Source organism: Ictidomys tridecemlineatus, chromosome 13, assembly GCF_052094955.1.
Source record: "Ictidomys tridecemlineatus isolate mIctTri1 chromosome 13, mIctTri1.hap1, whole genome shotgun sequence".
NCBI lineage: Eukaryota > Metazoa > Chordata > Mammalia > Rodentia > Sciuridae > Ictidomys > Ictidomys tridecemlineatus.
This window is the reverse complement of record NC_135489.1, coordinates 3,696,266-3,712,969: the sequence shown is the minus strand read 5'-3', so window position 1 is coordinate 3,712,969 and position 16,704 is coordinate 3,696,266. Positions and strand designations below refer to the sequence as shown.

The window sequence follows — 16,704 nt, the reverse complement described above, 5'->3', positions numbered from 1 at the left end:
TCATTATGCTTTGTGTACAGCATATATCTGAATTAAAGGCAGTTTTGCCCCTTAAATGATGTTTCAGGAAGAGGAATATAACCTATATACTAATGCTAGGTTTTACTCTAAATAAGCTCTAGAAATAGTAGAATGCATTGTAGAATAACAGGTCATTATGAGGAGTTTACATGTACTCCTAGACTAGAGGAAAAGACAGCTGTCATCGTTATGTGATTGGGCGTATGTGGCTGCAGATTGAATTTCCAGTGGCAGCATCATTTTTGGATGTAAAATAGCTGAATCTCGAACTGAGTTAATGGTAATATTTTCTAGAAAACTTTTAGAAGATTCCAACAGTAGCCCTCATGTATATAAGGAGTTTGAATCATCATTTGGTAAATGTAAGTTGGAAAACCAGTATTTCCAAAGTAGTGTATTATTTTAAAATAATAGTTGAATTTGTATACATATATTCAAATTAACAATCTTGAATAATATATAGATATTTGCCTCCTTATATTTCATAGATCCAAGCTGACTCTCCCAAAATGCCAACCCATCCCACATTTTTCTCTTTAGATAATTTAGGTTAATTTTATATTTTGAATCATGTTTAGGTTTCTACTGTTCTTAAGTGCATGTGACCTACATTTATTTACATATATTTTAGTTACTTTTACATATATTATGTATGCATGTGTCTATATATGTGTGTAGGGGGGTGGTTTTTAATACCAAAAATTAAACCTAGTGGCTCTTAATCATTGAGCCACATCTCTAGCCTTTTATATTTTTTTTTATTTTGAGTCATGGTCTCACCAAATTGCTGAGGCCGGCTTTGAACTTGGGATCCTCCTGCTTCAGCCTTGGGAGCTGTTGGGATTACATGCATACACCACCATTCCAGCTGCTTTTATAATTTATTGAGCAGTTATGTCATATCTATCTGGAATTTAATGTGAAGCTTTTCAGTATATCAAAGAAGAATTTAGCTACTACTCTAGTGCCATGCATTGACTGTCATATTTAACCCCCTAAAATTTGTTGCCACTCTTTCTTTATTCCACCTCTTAATTAATAATCATAGTGTTATGGGTGTAGTAATTTTCAAAACTGCAATGGTGCATTATGAAAAAACACCTTTTTGGTTTTCTTTTGGCTGTATGCTTAGTCACATACATTTCTTAGATTTTTTTTAGTGCTAGAATTGAACCCAGGAGCACTCTACCACTGAGCTACATCCCTGGTCTATTTTATATTTTATTTTGAGACAGGGTCATGATAAGTTATCCAGGCTAACCTTCAACTTGAGATCCTCCTGCCTCGACTTCCTTAGTCATTGGAATTACAGGCATGTGCCATCAACCAGGCTGTTTAGCAAACTCTCTCATATCCATGATTTTTTTTAACCTATCTCATAAAATTCATGAGTTTTGTGGGTTTTTTTAAACTAGATTTGTCTTATAAAATTCATGAGTTTTGTGTTGTTTTTAGAGCTAGCTTTTTCTATGTATTATAGAAAGGTGTTGAATGCACACACACACACACCCCAAACAATTAGCCTTTTTACTGATTCTATTTTTACTTCTTTCAGGCATAACTTCAGTAAAACTCCTACTGTTGTATTTATGAATCTTAAATCATGTTGGAGCAGTACATGCTACACACATACATGCATTCTGAGATATTGAGATATCACTAGATGCTATCAAGGAAGTCCCCACCATCACCACAAAAAAAAAAAAAAAAAAAAAGAAAAACAAAAAAACACCCAGGAGAGAGATGGGGATTCTCTCCTTTTGAGAAAGCATAGAAAAGGTAGAGAGCAATGATGACATGGAAAGGAGAATGAATAAAATGGAAATGATGGGTCACTTGAGAGGAGAAAGCTCTTGGGACAGAGACTGATTCTAGTATTCATATGATAACCTGCGAGACTCTACCCACTATGCCAAGACAGTTGTTAAATTTACCAAAAAAAAGAAAGAAAGAAAGAAAGAATAAAAAGAGGGAGAGAGGGAAGGAGCAAGGAAAAAAAAAAGGAAGGGAATTTGGGCTAGTGGGAATTAATATTTGCTCAGGGTATCTGTGTGCCGGGAGTCACCTAGGAACTCATCATGTGATATCTGTGACATTTTATCTCTCTGCCTTTTGGTTTCCTTATTATTAATAAGATGATATTATAAATATGTATTAACAAATACATCAGTTACCTGATTGTGCCATAGTGATGTTGGGTTATAATTGGCCCCCTCTCTCAAAATCTTGTGTTAAGTACAGATTTTTGCCATAGCAGCCAATAACCACAGTCCTATAAGTTCCTTCCTAATAGCTTCAGTTGGGCAGTTGTGATCTGGAAGGAAAAAGAGCAATGTGGATGATGAACTGGACCAGACATGACCCCCTGTAGCCCAATAATGATGTTAATTGACAGAGGAACAAAAGAGAATAGAAGGTCCAGAATTAGCTTGAAGTTATTAAAAACATGCATAAGATGGGAATTCAAATCACTGGAGTAAATTGGACTTTAATAAATGGTGTTAAGAGAACTGGGTAACAGTCTGGACCCACACTTAATATACTGTAGTTCAATTTCAAAATCATGTAGTATTTAACCTGTCACAATGCACCTGTGTACAGCTACTAGAACAAAATGTGGGACAATTCCTTCTTAGCCTCCAAGGAAGGAAATCATGAAATATGAACAAAATTAAAAAAAAAAAAACCTCTTCTTTTCACAAAATACCATTGGCAAAGTCCAAACAAAACATAAAAGGAAAAAATACTTGTAACTTCTATCATAGGCAAAGAGCTGATCTCCTTAATCCATAAGAGAATGACTAATAACGCTGTAGAAAACACAGCAAAAACATATATGAACACATAAAGAAAGTGTAGAATTCTCGATATTTGAGAAGATACTTCATTATAAGATAAACGCAGATTGAAACTTAAAAATCAAAATGCAAATGAGTTATTTTTTACTACATTGACAAAATTTAAATGTTTCATAACATTCTTCATTGGCAAAAATTGTGCAGAAATAGGCTGTCTAGAATATAAGTAGTGCAGGTGTCAGTTGCTGCAGTTCCCCAGGAGGGCAATTTGGCAGAATTTATCAAAGTTGCAAAAGTATGTGCCCATTGACATTTGAAACCATTCCATTTGGCTTCATGAGATCTTCTTGGCATCCTAAGGCCTGGAAAGTGTTCCACAAAATTATTTGTTGCAAACTTGTATATGCCAGTAAATGATTAGAAACTACCTCAGTGCCCATCAGTGGAGGATCAGTGACGTGAGATCTGTTTGTATCCACACTGTTAAAAAGAGAGCATACAAGGCTGTGGTGGGAGAGCAAGTGAAATGGGGAGGGAATCTGGATGCCCTTCTCTTAAGGAGGGGCGGATCCCCATGCTCTGTTGATAGATTTGAAAAGCCAGGTGCTGGCCTTTATTGTGCCCACAAAATATTATAAGAGGAATGAGGAAAAAAGAATCCACATTATACTTGTGGCCTGAAAATGTAGTTTTTAATGCTCTAAAAAGGTTGATGAGAAGTTGTGAATTGTACCTGTCAGATGTGTGGGTATGTGGTCTGCAGGAGAATGAGGACGGTAGTAACAGGGAGATTTCTGCCATATCCCTTATTTTACTCTCAGATGTTTAAAATATACCAGTACATGTTTGTTCAACAACTTCAGTGGTATTGGTTTTTAATATGCAAGCAAAAGCTAAAAGAATGAATAGCCAAAATAAAAACAAGAAAAGGAAAAAAAATAATTAGTAAAGCTTCCTTTTTAGGTTCAGTAACAATTTTAGGCCTTTTATGTTGAAGGGCGTGAGTGTGTAATACTGACTAATCATTTTAGAGAGTTCTGGAAGTATTATTGTGTCTTCTTTTTTGTTTCCATATACATCACCTTAGAACATAATTTTTGAAAAAAAAATTTAATTCATTTATCATGTCATATGCTAAGAATCCCTCAAATTAATAGTTTCCATCCTGGATCTTTTTGGTAATTGATCACCCTGTGCTTTCAATATTCATGTACGAGTTGTCTCTAGATGTCCAACAGGTCATATTCCAAAATTCACTTTGAAATTTGCTCTTAACTTGGGATGCCATTTCTGTTGAAGTAGGGTATGCAGGTTCCTCTGGACCTAGCGAGTCCTGCAAGAATCCCTTAACCAGGGAGGGAGGCTGAAGCCTCTCCTGAGGAACCCTCTCTTCCCCCGCTGTCTGTGCTCACCAGTCAGAGGGGTAAGAGCATCTTTGGCCTGCTGGGTGTCCCTCAGCTGCTTTTTCCTCAGCCAGAGGTCATCCTGGGCCTATAATAGTAGAGTGGAATCCAGAAAGGGAAGGGGCAGAGCTCAAAATTTTGACAAGCTGTTCCAGTCAATGAGCTCTCTGTGTTGATACCTGCCTTCTCCTTTGTGCCAGCCCAGGCTGTGGGAGCTGCCTGCCTTTCACACTAGCCTTTAGGACTGGGCGTGGGGCAGAGGTAATGTAGAGGCCATGAATAGCTTTCTGAATTCCTATGTGAAATTTTTGTGTTTATAGAATACATTTAGTATTTTGATAGTTTGAAACTATTAACCTTACATTATAGTTAAGGAAAAGGGAGTCTTGGAGAGTTGAAGCAATCACTGCAGATGACAGATCCCTTGCATGGCAGGGCTGAAATTCACATGTTGGAATGGACCCCAGGCCATCTGACTGTATATCTCAAAGAGTGTTTCTCTGTGCCACAGCAGTCTGCTGGGGGGTGGGGGTGGAGGCTGGGGTCCTTCCATGGGTTAGGAAGTAGGATTGGAGGCCATTCCAAATCCCCAGGGCAATGCCTGGGCCTTTCCTGCTTCACTTTTTCCTTCATTCAGAGAACTGTGCTCTAGGAGCTCTCTTCCCAGTTCCTTTCAGACAGCCTGTGTCATCAGTTTTTCCTAGCATTCCTCTACTTAAAGCATGCATAGAACCATTTATTTTATTTAATTTTATTTCTCATAAATTAGCTTAACAGAAATATATCATACTTCCCCCACAGGGGAAACATCAGGTTACATGTAGCTGGAGACAGACAGGACTATGCCCCTTGGCTTGTAACAGGAGCTCTGGGTGGCAGAGGAAGGAGGTTTGCGGGAGAGGGGGGTCTCCCTTCTGGGCAGTGTTGGGCCCAGAAGTATCATCCAGGTCAGGAACAGAGAGCATCCTATCTATGCCCCTCCATCGTCCAAGGCACCCACTCCATGCCGCTTAGGAGGGAAGGATTTGCAGGACATGCACTACAAGTGTGCATGCACGTGGTGCATGTGGCATGGTACTGGTTGGGCTGCAAATAGCACTAGTTGCAGAGAGGGAGCACCTGTTTTCTGATAATTACTGTAGACTGCACATTGGGAAAAACGGAAATTCAAATGTCAGAACTCAATAATTGCTGTCGCTCCCTGTGTGGAGTTTGATGGAACTTGAGCCTCTTCTCTATGCCAGGAACTTTGCCATCTGAACATGGGGCCCCTAGGTACCAACAGCAGGACCAAGGGTGAAGTCAACAGGGAATCACAGGGGTTCTTTGTTCTAATTTGAAATAGTGCACATATCTTTCAGTTAACCTGCTGAAATGGCAAAATTCTTGTGGGTTTCAGTATACTTCCTGAGCTGTGCAACCATCGCCAGAAGCAATTTTAGATTTCTTTTGTCCTAAAAAGAGACCCCATACATATTAGTAGTTATCTCCATTTCCCCATATCCATCCTTTTTTTCCCCTGTATGTATTTGTTTCTTATGTTTATAACATAAAATTATACATACACATGTACACATGTATTATACAATAAAACATGAAGTGTTTTTATGTGAATACATACATCTGTATGTGCATAAATATATATGTATATGTGGTCCTAAATACCTTTTAAAATTTCATGTTCCAAACCACTTATTTTTTAACTCTATATTGTATTTTTAATTTAAAAAAACCCTTTTATCCATTTTAATTCTTTCCCCCACTCCTCACCAGTTGGTTTTTAGCACATTATAGATACACCCTAAATTCTGTATATCCCTTACTTATCTCAGTAATACTCTCTTGATGGTTAGATTCCACATGCTGTTTAGATACTAAAAAAATATTATATTTGTCCAAAAAACCCTTCTTGAAAACAAAATATTCTGTTTTCAAAGTCATCTCTTTCTTCCTCCAATGAATGTTCATATTACTTATGTTGTTGTCCATTTAGATATGCATCATATAATTGAAATGTGTTTATTTCAGCAGTTTGATTTCTTTATTTGAGGGTGATTATCTTTGATGATGTTTAATACCTAGTGTTTTATATAAGAAAATAATTTTGGTGGTACCAAAGACTCTATAGTCCTGATAAATAGTAGTAATTAAGTTAGTAGTAACTTGGTGTTTCTACACCCCAGTGTCAGTAAACAATGATGAATTTAGGGGGTGTCTGTGGTGCTGTTGAAAAGAAATTGGAGAGCAACAGAGTTAAAGCTGTCATTTGGAACAGTTCACCCAGCTAGTTGCAGAATTCAACTCTTCCTTTTTACTGTCACACAAGTGACATTTGTATTGTCCACCTGCAGGTGTTTTCCTTTATTACTTTTATCAGTGTGACTGAGAGCTGTTATTCCAAAGATACACATGCATTGAAGAGGCTCTGCAGTCCTGTGTTGGTCTCAGGATGTGCCAGCATCTTTTCTATGCAGGCACTGTGAGGAAGGTGGCTGAGGGACACTTGAGAGCACGCAGCCTTGAAAACAGAAAACCTACCATCAGACTCTGCTTTAACCATTGAGTAGAATGCAGCCTTTCTAAACCAGCTCATCTTTTTGATACTTGTGTCTCCATAAAATGACTTCACTAGTCTTGACCTTCCAGGTTCATGTGGTGCCTCACAGTTATCATGCCATTGACAGCCTGTGGCCCACGTCCATAAATAAATGGGTTTTTTATTCTTAGAGGGATTGTTATTTAGTAGTAGAGAACTTACAGATTTTGTAATCAGTAGTAATAAAAAAAACTGTACATTCATATATCAGTTGTCTTTCATATATTTAAAATTCTAAAAGAATTTTTAACACCCAATGTGATAGAACTCTTTTGTTGAGCAAGCTGAAAACAGCTGGTAAAATCTGTTATTCCAGTTCTTTTTCCTCCTTCTCTTCTTTGTTTTCCCCTAAAAATGCATTTATTTGTATGTAAATCATTATTTGAAATATTATTATTATTTGAAAAATAAAGAGAAGTTATCATTGCAGTATAGCTGCATTAACTTTTTTACTTTTTAGTGAATTATTTGTAATAGTAGGGTTAATTTTGACTTATTCATAAGTCCATACAGCATAATTTTTCTATTTTAATCCCCAGTGCTACCCCCTTTCCTTCCTGATCCCCTCCTTCTGTTCTGTTGATTTTCCTTCTCCATACATTATAGTTACAAATAAGATTATATTTTGGGGGGTATATTCATATATGTACCCAGCATAATTTGGTCACATTTATTCCCCAGTTCTTCTTCCCACTTCTTCCCTACTGATCTCTCTCCTATTTTTGTAAGATTCCTTTCTTTTAAATTCATTTTACGCTTTAGTTAAAAGCATATAAGACATTTGACCCTCTATTTTCTGAGTCTGACTTATTTTACTTAAGTCAATCCATTTACAAGTAAAGCCGTAATTTCTTCTTTATGACTGAATACAACTCCATTGTATGTAAATGCCACAGTTTCTTTATCTGCCTCTATTGATGGGCATCTAAGCTGGTTCTATAACTTAGGTATTGTGGATTGTGCTGCTATAAACTTTAATATGCATGTATCACTATAGTATGCTGGTTTTAGTTATTTTGGACAAATACTAAGGAATAGGATGGCTGGGTCATGTGGTGGTTCCATTCTTAGTCTAGCATCATTTCTCCTGTCACACTACCTTAGAGCTGTACATGGAAGCATCTCGCTTGGCAAAACTTAAAATCCAAAGACGTTTGATTCCAAAGTGCTCTAACTTCATTGAATATCATGGTACTTTCCTTCCATACCCCTCGTAAGAAGTGGGAAACGAGTTCTTGGGGGTAAGCACATACCTTCACTGCCCTCAAGTGGCACCAGAATAATTTGATATTAAAATAATATAGCCTGTGATTCCACCTTTCCAGCCAACATAGAAATGATAGCTAAGTAAAAAACCAACTTAGGAATTGGCATTAGGATTATAAAAACTACCAACTTCACAGGATTGATGTATTGTACATTAATTATTATATAAGTGCAACACATAGAATTTTACCCAACGCATAAAAAGACTGCATCAATGAGATTTAATATCATTATTTGTGATACAATGTTATTGATTTGACCATAATTCAATTTGCTTTTTGTTCTCACTTGTAATTCAGTTTACTTTTCTTTCTTACTCCATAGGTCAAACTGTGCTGAAAATATCCGCAAACACATTTTACATACTGGCAAACATGAAGGAGTCAAGATGTACAACTGCCCCAAATGTGATTATGGGACAAATGTCCCTGTGGAGTTCCGGAATCACTTGAAAGAACAACATCCTGATATCGAGAATCCTGACCTCGCATACTTGCATGCTGGTAAGGATAGAAACTATTAAAATACTTATTGTTTTTAGCACTTAATTGATCACAGTAGTTGCAATGCTCTTTGTACATTACCATGATCAATTTTAATGAAGTAGAGTGAAATGGTATCTACCTTGAGATCTGTACCGAAGTGTACTCTGGTATTTGTATCACTTGACTTTGAAAATAGGCCTTTTTTCACTGGATTTTATCATAGAAACAAATCTCCCAAAATAATCATCCTAGGACAACAAAGCAAATAACTGCAAATATTGAAAACATAGTGGAGCTGAAATGAAAGTTGTTTAAGCTTTATATTTTAACTAACTGGTAAAAGTTAATTTTTTGAAAAAATTTTATGATTTAGAATGTTATTGCCTATCCCTGCACACCAGGCGAAGAGAAGAATGTGACTGAGGAGGATGCACCAAGCATCTTGTGGGTAACAGAGTGCTGCTCGCTTCCCAGAATTGGAGGCGTACCATCACTCAGGTTTTGAGGATATGCTGGCCACGGCAGTGGGTACCAGGCTTGTTTTGGATTATAGGTCAGATACTCCAGAAGGTGTCATGCCCACAGGGTAATGCAGATCTGCTGTCACTCAGTGTTTTGTTTAATTAACAGGTTCCTTGACTCTTGATAGATTATGGGCATGGGGTCTTATTTGAAGAAGTACTTGACCATGAAGTCAACTTAAAGGTATCCCAAGATGTAGCCCAACAGCACTGTGTGTCAGTGCTGCCTGTGCATCCTGGGTCTGTTGGAAGCAGTGGCCGGACACAGTGAGAGCCTTCTGTCCCGCTTCTACTCCCGAGTTGGCTGCATGACCTCGGGTAGGCTGACCACATAGAGCCTCGGGTTTGTCAGGTGTAAGTCTTTGTGAGAGGACTACCTAGCAGGGTCATTGTGAAAATTTTAAGAGAGTGTTGTGGAGCCTTTAGCACAGGACACCTCGTGCTAGCCAGGTGCAATGCCAAGAGGGTGAGGATTCACGTATTTGCGTGTGAAAGTCAAGGGATGCCCCAGCAAAAATACAAGATTGTTTTAGAATATTTCAGCAGTACTTGCCATATGACACCTACATTAAAAAAACTAGAATGTGGCGAGTAATTTAAGTTAGAATAATATTATTCTTACACCTTTGGTGAGGTATACATTAGAGTGCAATTATTTGTTTGCTGCTGGTACGTTCCATAAGATTTTTCAATTTATGTTGAAATGACTGACGGATTTAAATGATGGTAGGATGTCTCATTTCATAGTCTCTGTTGTATACAGGACCATTTTTGTAAACAAACAAAAGCAGATGTCTCTGCTCTTTCCTTTTTTGCAAGGTTGTCACTGGGTTTTAAACTGAACTTGTTTTTCAGCTTTAGTTCACATAGATAAAATCAAGTTGCAGTATCTCTGGCCATCAGCACTGGGGGTTCTTCGTAAATATGTAAATACATGAGCATGGCAGCACAGATACTGGAGGCACAACCTGTGGGGGGGCACTTCCAGAACATGCAGGTAAGGTGAACTGTGGTGCCCAGGTTGTCAGTAATATCCCTTCAGGTAGTGCTGCTCCACCTGCATAACAGTGCAGGACTGCCATCTTTCTTCCCCTTCCATTCCCCTAACGGGAAACAAGACCAACAGGTTATTTGCCTTAAATAAAGTATCTCTGACTTTTAAAAGAAACAAATGCCAACATAAAGGGCACGATGGTGGTGAAGGTAGCCACGTGTTCCTTCTGTGTTTTGCACAGTAAGAGTAAACTGCTGTGCTCATGTGATCCCTTCTCTGGTGATGGTGAGTGCTGCTTGGTGATATGCTTTGTAGAATCATTAGCTATAAAAAATTTAAGTTTTGAGTAAATTCCTACTTTCTTGTATATGCCTTGCTAATGAGTGCTTAGTTCTGGTTTTCTCTTTAAACTTTTGTACTTCTGATAGGGGCTTTTTTAAGACAGAGTGGCATCTTCACAAGAAGAGCTCCTATGACACGTGGATCTGTTGAGTGTCTGTCCTTCTTGTGCTGGCAGTAGTACTGTTAGTCATAATTTTGTTTTGATAATTTGGCTCATTAAGACAAAACTTTAAAAACATGAAGTTTTTGATCCTGGAATTCTTAATCATCTATGGTGCATTTCAGTATGATAATGAAATTGAACTGCCACTGCTGTCACTGGGGTGTTTGTGGTGGTACCAGGTGGCAGCTGAGCATCTCCTAGAGGGAACTAGTGTTTAGTGTCTTCAAATGGCAGGAAGCCTGAGGGTGGTTGGAGAACAGTCTTAGCTGCGTTCTCCAGCACCTATCAACAAGCTGAGGATTTTGTAACCCACAGCTCAGTGAAGCATGTCATGCAGTTCTTTCAATAAAAGATTGAGTTCAAAACTTCCATAAATATCCCACCTACTCAAATCACTTTATTTCTTTTTTTTTTTCTTTTTCTTTTCTCAGTACTATGGATTGATCTTGGGACCTCACACATGCTAGGGTAGGGCAGGCACTCTACCACTGAGCTGCATCCCCACCCCTTTTTATTTTGTTTTTAGTTTCTCTCATTTTCCCTACCTTACCTAGAACTTGCATTCTCCTGCTTCAGCTTCTGAGTACGGGAATGAGAGAGGTGCTTCACCATGCACAGCAAATCACTCTCATCTATCAAGCTATTCCATGTGTGATAGATATCAGAAAGTCCATTCGATGGAAAACATGACAGTTGCAAAGACTGCAAAGAATGAGATTTGGGTATTTAAAATTTTAATTGAGATTGTATTTGGAAAATATACCTATTAAAATAAGTATTTTTTTGTTGTTGTTGTTTTAGAGCAATTCTACGGAAAGAGATTTTTTGTGCTGTCTGTTCCCTTGTCTCTACACTGGTGTGTAGCTGCATTATGGAGGCGATGTAATCTACACAAATTCCAGAAAACTTGAGTTTTCTGGAGACCAATTCAGGTCCCTGCTGTGACACTTTGTAAGGCTGGGTATCTTTAGATATCTCTGAGTTTCAGATTTTAGATTTATATATTCATAGACACATGGGCTCACATGGATACAATGAGGAATGTGTATACTCTTAGAATTAGAAAATGTCCCTTGGTATCTGTGCCACGTTTCTTGCCACGTTTCTACTGTGTTGCGTACCAGTACGCCAATTCCGCTTTCTTGCAAGCAGCATACTTGGCATTTTGTGCTTTTTTCTGCTCAGACAATGTTAACCTTTTACATGAAATACTGTCTTTTACTTAGTATTTATACATAAAATAATTATTGATATATTCATCACAGTCAGAAACCAAAGCTATCCAAATGTACATCAAGTAGAATATGTAAAGATTATACATTTACATAGTAGAATACTTATATTGGTAAGAATGAATGAACTGTAACTATGAGCAGCAGTGTAATATAGGTATCCATCACATCACTGGATGAACTAAGCCAGAATTTCAGATATCTATTCCATATAATTTCATTTATATTAATAGAAACACAGTCAGAATTTATCTGTGGTCTTAAACATCAGGGTAAATGCTCCTTGTCGTTATCATCAATGGAATAAGTCCCAGTGGTGCTAGTCACATTCTGCTCTTTAGTCCCTGTGTCAGGACACAGTTGTGTTCAGTCTGAGAAAATTCATCAAACTCCTAGGAGCTTGGCACTTTTCTGTGTATACTTTTTTAAAACATCCCCCTGCAGATTTCTAGAGCGGTCCATTTATATCCACTCTATATCTAGTATGATAAGTACTTACATTCACATTAATCCCTACAAATCTGACATTGCATTAAGAATGGCCAGAATTCTCTCACTGTAGATCACAGTGTTTTTTCTGTTTAGTGTAATCATATTACCTCAAAAATTGTCTTGATTTGATATCTGCAGTTTTTGCAACCTGTCTTCTTTACTATCTTTCTTATCCATGAATAAGCTTTTTATTCACTATACCTTGAAAATTAATTGAATATGTCTGTGTTTGCAGTCCCAGTGGCCTTCAGTCTGACTTCACACATAGTTCTCCCCAGTAGTTGTTTGACAGAATGCTGTGAACATAACACCAAAGAAAGGGGGTGACAGTGGGGTAGGCCAAAGTGGGGCTCAGGAAAGCCCGCTGAGTCATCAGGGATTGGGCTGAGAAGAACGAGGGTTTTTTTTCCAAGTGAAAGACTGGTGGTTCTGCCTTTTAGCCCAGAGACTCCTTTTGCCATTGAAGTAATCTTCCTGGTTCCTGGACAGGTTCCCACTAGAACTCCCAGGGTTGTGTGACCTTTTCCCAGAGTGTGATCACTGCATCAAGACTATAAGGTTTCATATTTCTGAGAATCCTAGACTTTAAATGTAGTAAATGGCTGTTTTCTAACAGTAATAATCAAATGTTGTTTGTGCAGGAGAAATTAAATGATGATATGGTATTTTTCTTAATTTCCTTTATTTTTCTACTGTCATACTTTTGTATTATATTTAAATTAATTTTATTTTCATTGGTTCTTGTATATATTAAGACTTAATCATTGAAAAACATACATTTGATTATTACATGTACAGAGTGATAAAACATGAATTTTTCATACTCTCCTCACAAATTGGGATTTTCCTCCTCTTCTCTAAGATTACCAGTTTTTATATTCTCTCTAATGTGTTTTATTTATCTGTATTCCATAGCACTTGCTTCTTACCTAGTTATATAAGAATAGAAACATGGAAATTTGACTCTTATCAAATCCCCACATCTTTTTTTTTCTCCTTACTGATAACTGATTCAGTACCATTTAAACTAAACTTGATTCCTTAATTTTATCCAAGTTTTTATTTAGGCAGGCTAAATTTCATATTCTACCTCTGAGCCCTTTGCTTCACATGTCACAGTTAAGGTTAAACAGCTGTAGCCTTTTGTCTTACCCATTCCCTCTTAGCTAGCTATATTCCCAGGTTTCCTGGCATAAAAGGCTCCTTTCGTTGGTGTTCTCCTGGGCAGAGTCCTGTAGCACACAGTCTTTCCCAGATTCCTCTTGGCCTCTGTTTCCACCCCTGCTGCTTTTATCTCCTTTGTTAGTTGGGTGTGCTGACACATGTCATGGCATCCTGTACAATAAGTCATTTTATGAGAAGGTCCAAAAATTTCTGGAAAAGCTGACAGGTTCTTATTGGTTCTCCCTTACATGAACCAATTATTATTTCAACCTAAAAAGGAACAATTTTTTCTGACAAGATTGCCTTTGGTAAATCTATGCTGACTCACCCCTATTAAGTTGTACTTCCCCAAATGTATCATTAAGCTCATCCATAAGTATCATCTCACATTTATTTCCTAATATAGATGTTAGACATACAGGTCTATAATTTTCAGCCTCTCTCCCTCTTTTTTGTTAACCTTCAGACTGGATTCTGTGTTTTCCAGTCTCCTGGTTCTTTACCACTAACAAAAGACTTCCTAAAATAATTAGCAGTCCAACTAATGTCACCCAAGACAGCATCCCTGGGTTAATTTACTGTTTTTCTTAACTGCTGCAAAAGTCTTTGTTCCTCGCACACTCCTGTCTCCATACTCTGGCGTCTTCTGCTGTGGCAATGTCCTCGATGTCCCTCACAGCCTGGCAAGTGGGTGTTTCAGCATCTGACCTTTCTCTTCACTCTTTCTTCCTCTCCTGCCTGTTGGAATCCCTACATTTAGGATGAACTGACCTCACAGTTGTTGGGTGAATAACAGCAGAGCAGTATTTTTACCAGCCTAGCTTTTCCTGTAATATAATTGGTATCTAGGAAAATCTCATTCATGGATGTTTATTAGTAAATACGTTAAGCAGATCTTTAGATCTCACCGCCATTCCTCATTTTTTAAATAATGTTCTAGAATAGTTTTTTTTTCCCAAAAGCTTCTAATGATACATTCTTAAATCCTCTTAAAATTAATCTGCGTGAGAAAAAAATACATTCTAACTTTCCTTTTGTAAAAAGTGAAAGAAACCTCTAACGTGCTTGACCCTGTGGAATCATGTTAGAGAAATAAGTGCTGCTGTCTTTCTGGCCCATCCTCTGGCCCCTTCCCCTCAGCAGCCCTGCAGAGGGGGGCCCTAACTGTTGTGGAGTTCTAAATCCACACTCCATTCTGAATAGCTTCTTCTTAAGTGGCTAGGAGTAGCACTGAAGTACCATGTTTTCCAAACCATCACATTTGGCCTTTCCAGTTAATAAGAAAGAAAGAGGAAGGGTAATCGTAGCACCATGCTTCCCCTTGGGCTCTTAAATCTTCAAAACAAATCTCTCTGATAAGTGTTATTCCCCATTTAATGATTTTTAAGAATGGGTCCTTAATTTAGTAAGTTGCCTAAGGATCCATAACCAGAGTGTTCCTGAATCAAATCCATAGCTTTTCCCACGAATTCCAATACATAAACCACTGTCAGAGTGAAATTCTTATCAGGGAAACCTTGAAATTTTAAAAATTTCCGATTAACTGGTTACATGTGTTAGGAAGTAAAATCATATAACTTTTAAACCGGCATGATAAACAGATGTAACAGTTTCACAGATGTAACCCCAGCTGGCAAGTCCAGAGCCAACCACCTGAATGCCAGACATCAGAAGGCACGTGTGCTGGGTATGGATGTGGACTTTATCCCCATGGAGTTGGGTGGCTCTGAGCAAGGTCCTCATCAGGCTGTTTCTGTTCTCAACCACATAGTGACTAACAGGGTTTGCTTCTCTTTTGCAAGTGTGGTTCAAATAAAGTCAGAGTACACAATTAAAATGCAGCTACTGTTTGTGTCCCCTAGCGAGATTGCTGAAATTCATGAAAACCCACTCAGTTAACCATTTTAATGAGTCTCGGGCCCTTGGGTCACTCAAACTCATCACATAACTACATGATTTTTTAAAAAAGTTTTAAAGTATTATTTAATTAAAGTCAAGTCCTCTTCACATCTATGTCAGCCAGAGCCTTCAGGAAACTTTCTTCAGTTCTTCTGGCCTCACTGCTGCAGGGTGACACAGGCATAAGGCCCTGCATTTGCCTCATCCACTGGTAAAAATGGAACCTTTACAGGGTGAGCATTTACATTTGCAGCACTCATGAACTGGCTTCTGAAAGTTAAAATAGTTAAAAAAAAAAAAAAAAGGAAATCCTGATAACTTCATTTATCAAAATTTTAAAGGAAAAGTTGATTTGCAAAAGTTATAGTATAGCAATATTATCTTATCAAGTAATTGATATAGCTTTTACTTTTTTATGCCCATTTTTCAGTTGTTTAATTCAATATGGCTTATTTATTTAAAAAATTTATATACCTACATACATGTATTTTGACCCCAATTAAAAGATGTTTTTATATGAGAGAAAAATAGTAGGTATTGACAAGCCTTGTTGTTTATGCTGTGTACCAGATTATTGTTTCAGGTGAAGCCATTTAATGAAGAATAGCATCACAAGGTTTTCAAATTATGAGGTAAATTTAGATATATTGTTTAGTTATCTTTGAAATTTTAGTTCACAATATAAAGTAATGTACATTATAACTCTTGAAAGTTAATTTATTTCTATTTTCAGTAAGTAAAATAACCATTGTAAAGTTTTTTTTTTCAGATTTTTTAAGTAATCTTAAACTTACAGAAAAGTTGCAAAAATAATAGAGTTCTCCTAAATCCTTCACCAAACCTTCCCAAATGTTAACATCATGTAACCACAGTACAATTCTGAAAACCAGAAAAGTTAGCTTTGGTAGAGTACTATTTCTTACTCTATATTCTTTATTCATACTCCACCAGTTTCTCTACTCACACCGTTTTCTTTCCAGAATTATTTCCAGGGACCAACATTCTCTTTGGTTGTCATGTCTTATTGGTCTTCTTCAGTATTTGATAGTTTTACAGTCTTTCGGGACCTTTATACTTTTAAAATGGGTCAGTTATTTTATAGACTGTCCCTTAACTTGGGGTGAACTAGTGTTTACCATGATGAGGTTGAGGCTCTGTAAGAGGATCCCAGAAGGGGTATGCATCATATCAGGGGCATGCTATGACTGCAGGTAGTAACCTGATACTTGTAGTTCATACAAATAGGCTGTTTCTCCTCAAAACATTTGCCCACTAATTTTGACATTCATTATTGGTTCCTGTCCAAAATAGATCTGTGGTATTCACAT

At 37.4% G+C, this 16,704-nt stretch overlaps 1 protein-coding gene across 3 annotated transcripts in view; it reads left to right on the top strand.

Moving 5' to 3' along the window:
• The window catches only part of Znf407 (zinc finger protein 407), a 421,370-nt gene that overhangs the window by 283,400 nt on the left and 121,266 nt on the right, over window positions 1-16,704 (top strand). For all 3 annotated transcript variants that reach the window (XM_078029872.1, XM_005334380.5, XM_078029873.1), the window contains one exon: window positions 8,409-8,587. In XM_078029872.1, the coding sequence (XP_077885998.1) occupies window positions 8,409-8,587 (179 nt within the window). The remainder of the gene's footprint in view (window positions 1-8,408; window positions 8,588-16,704) is intronic.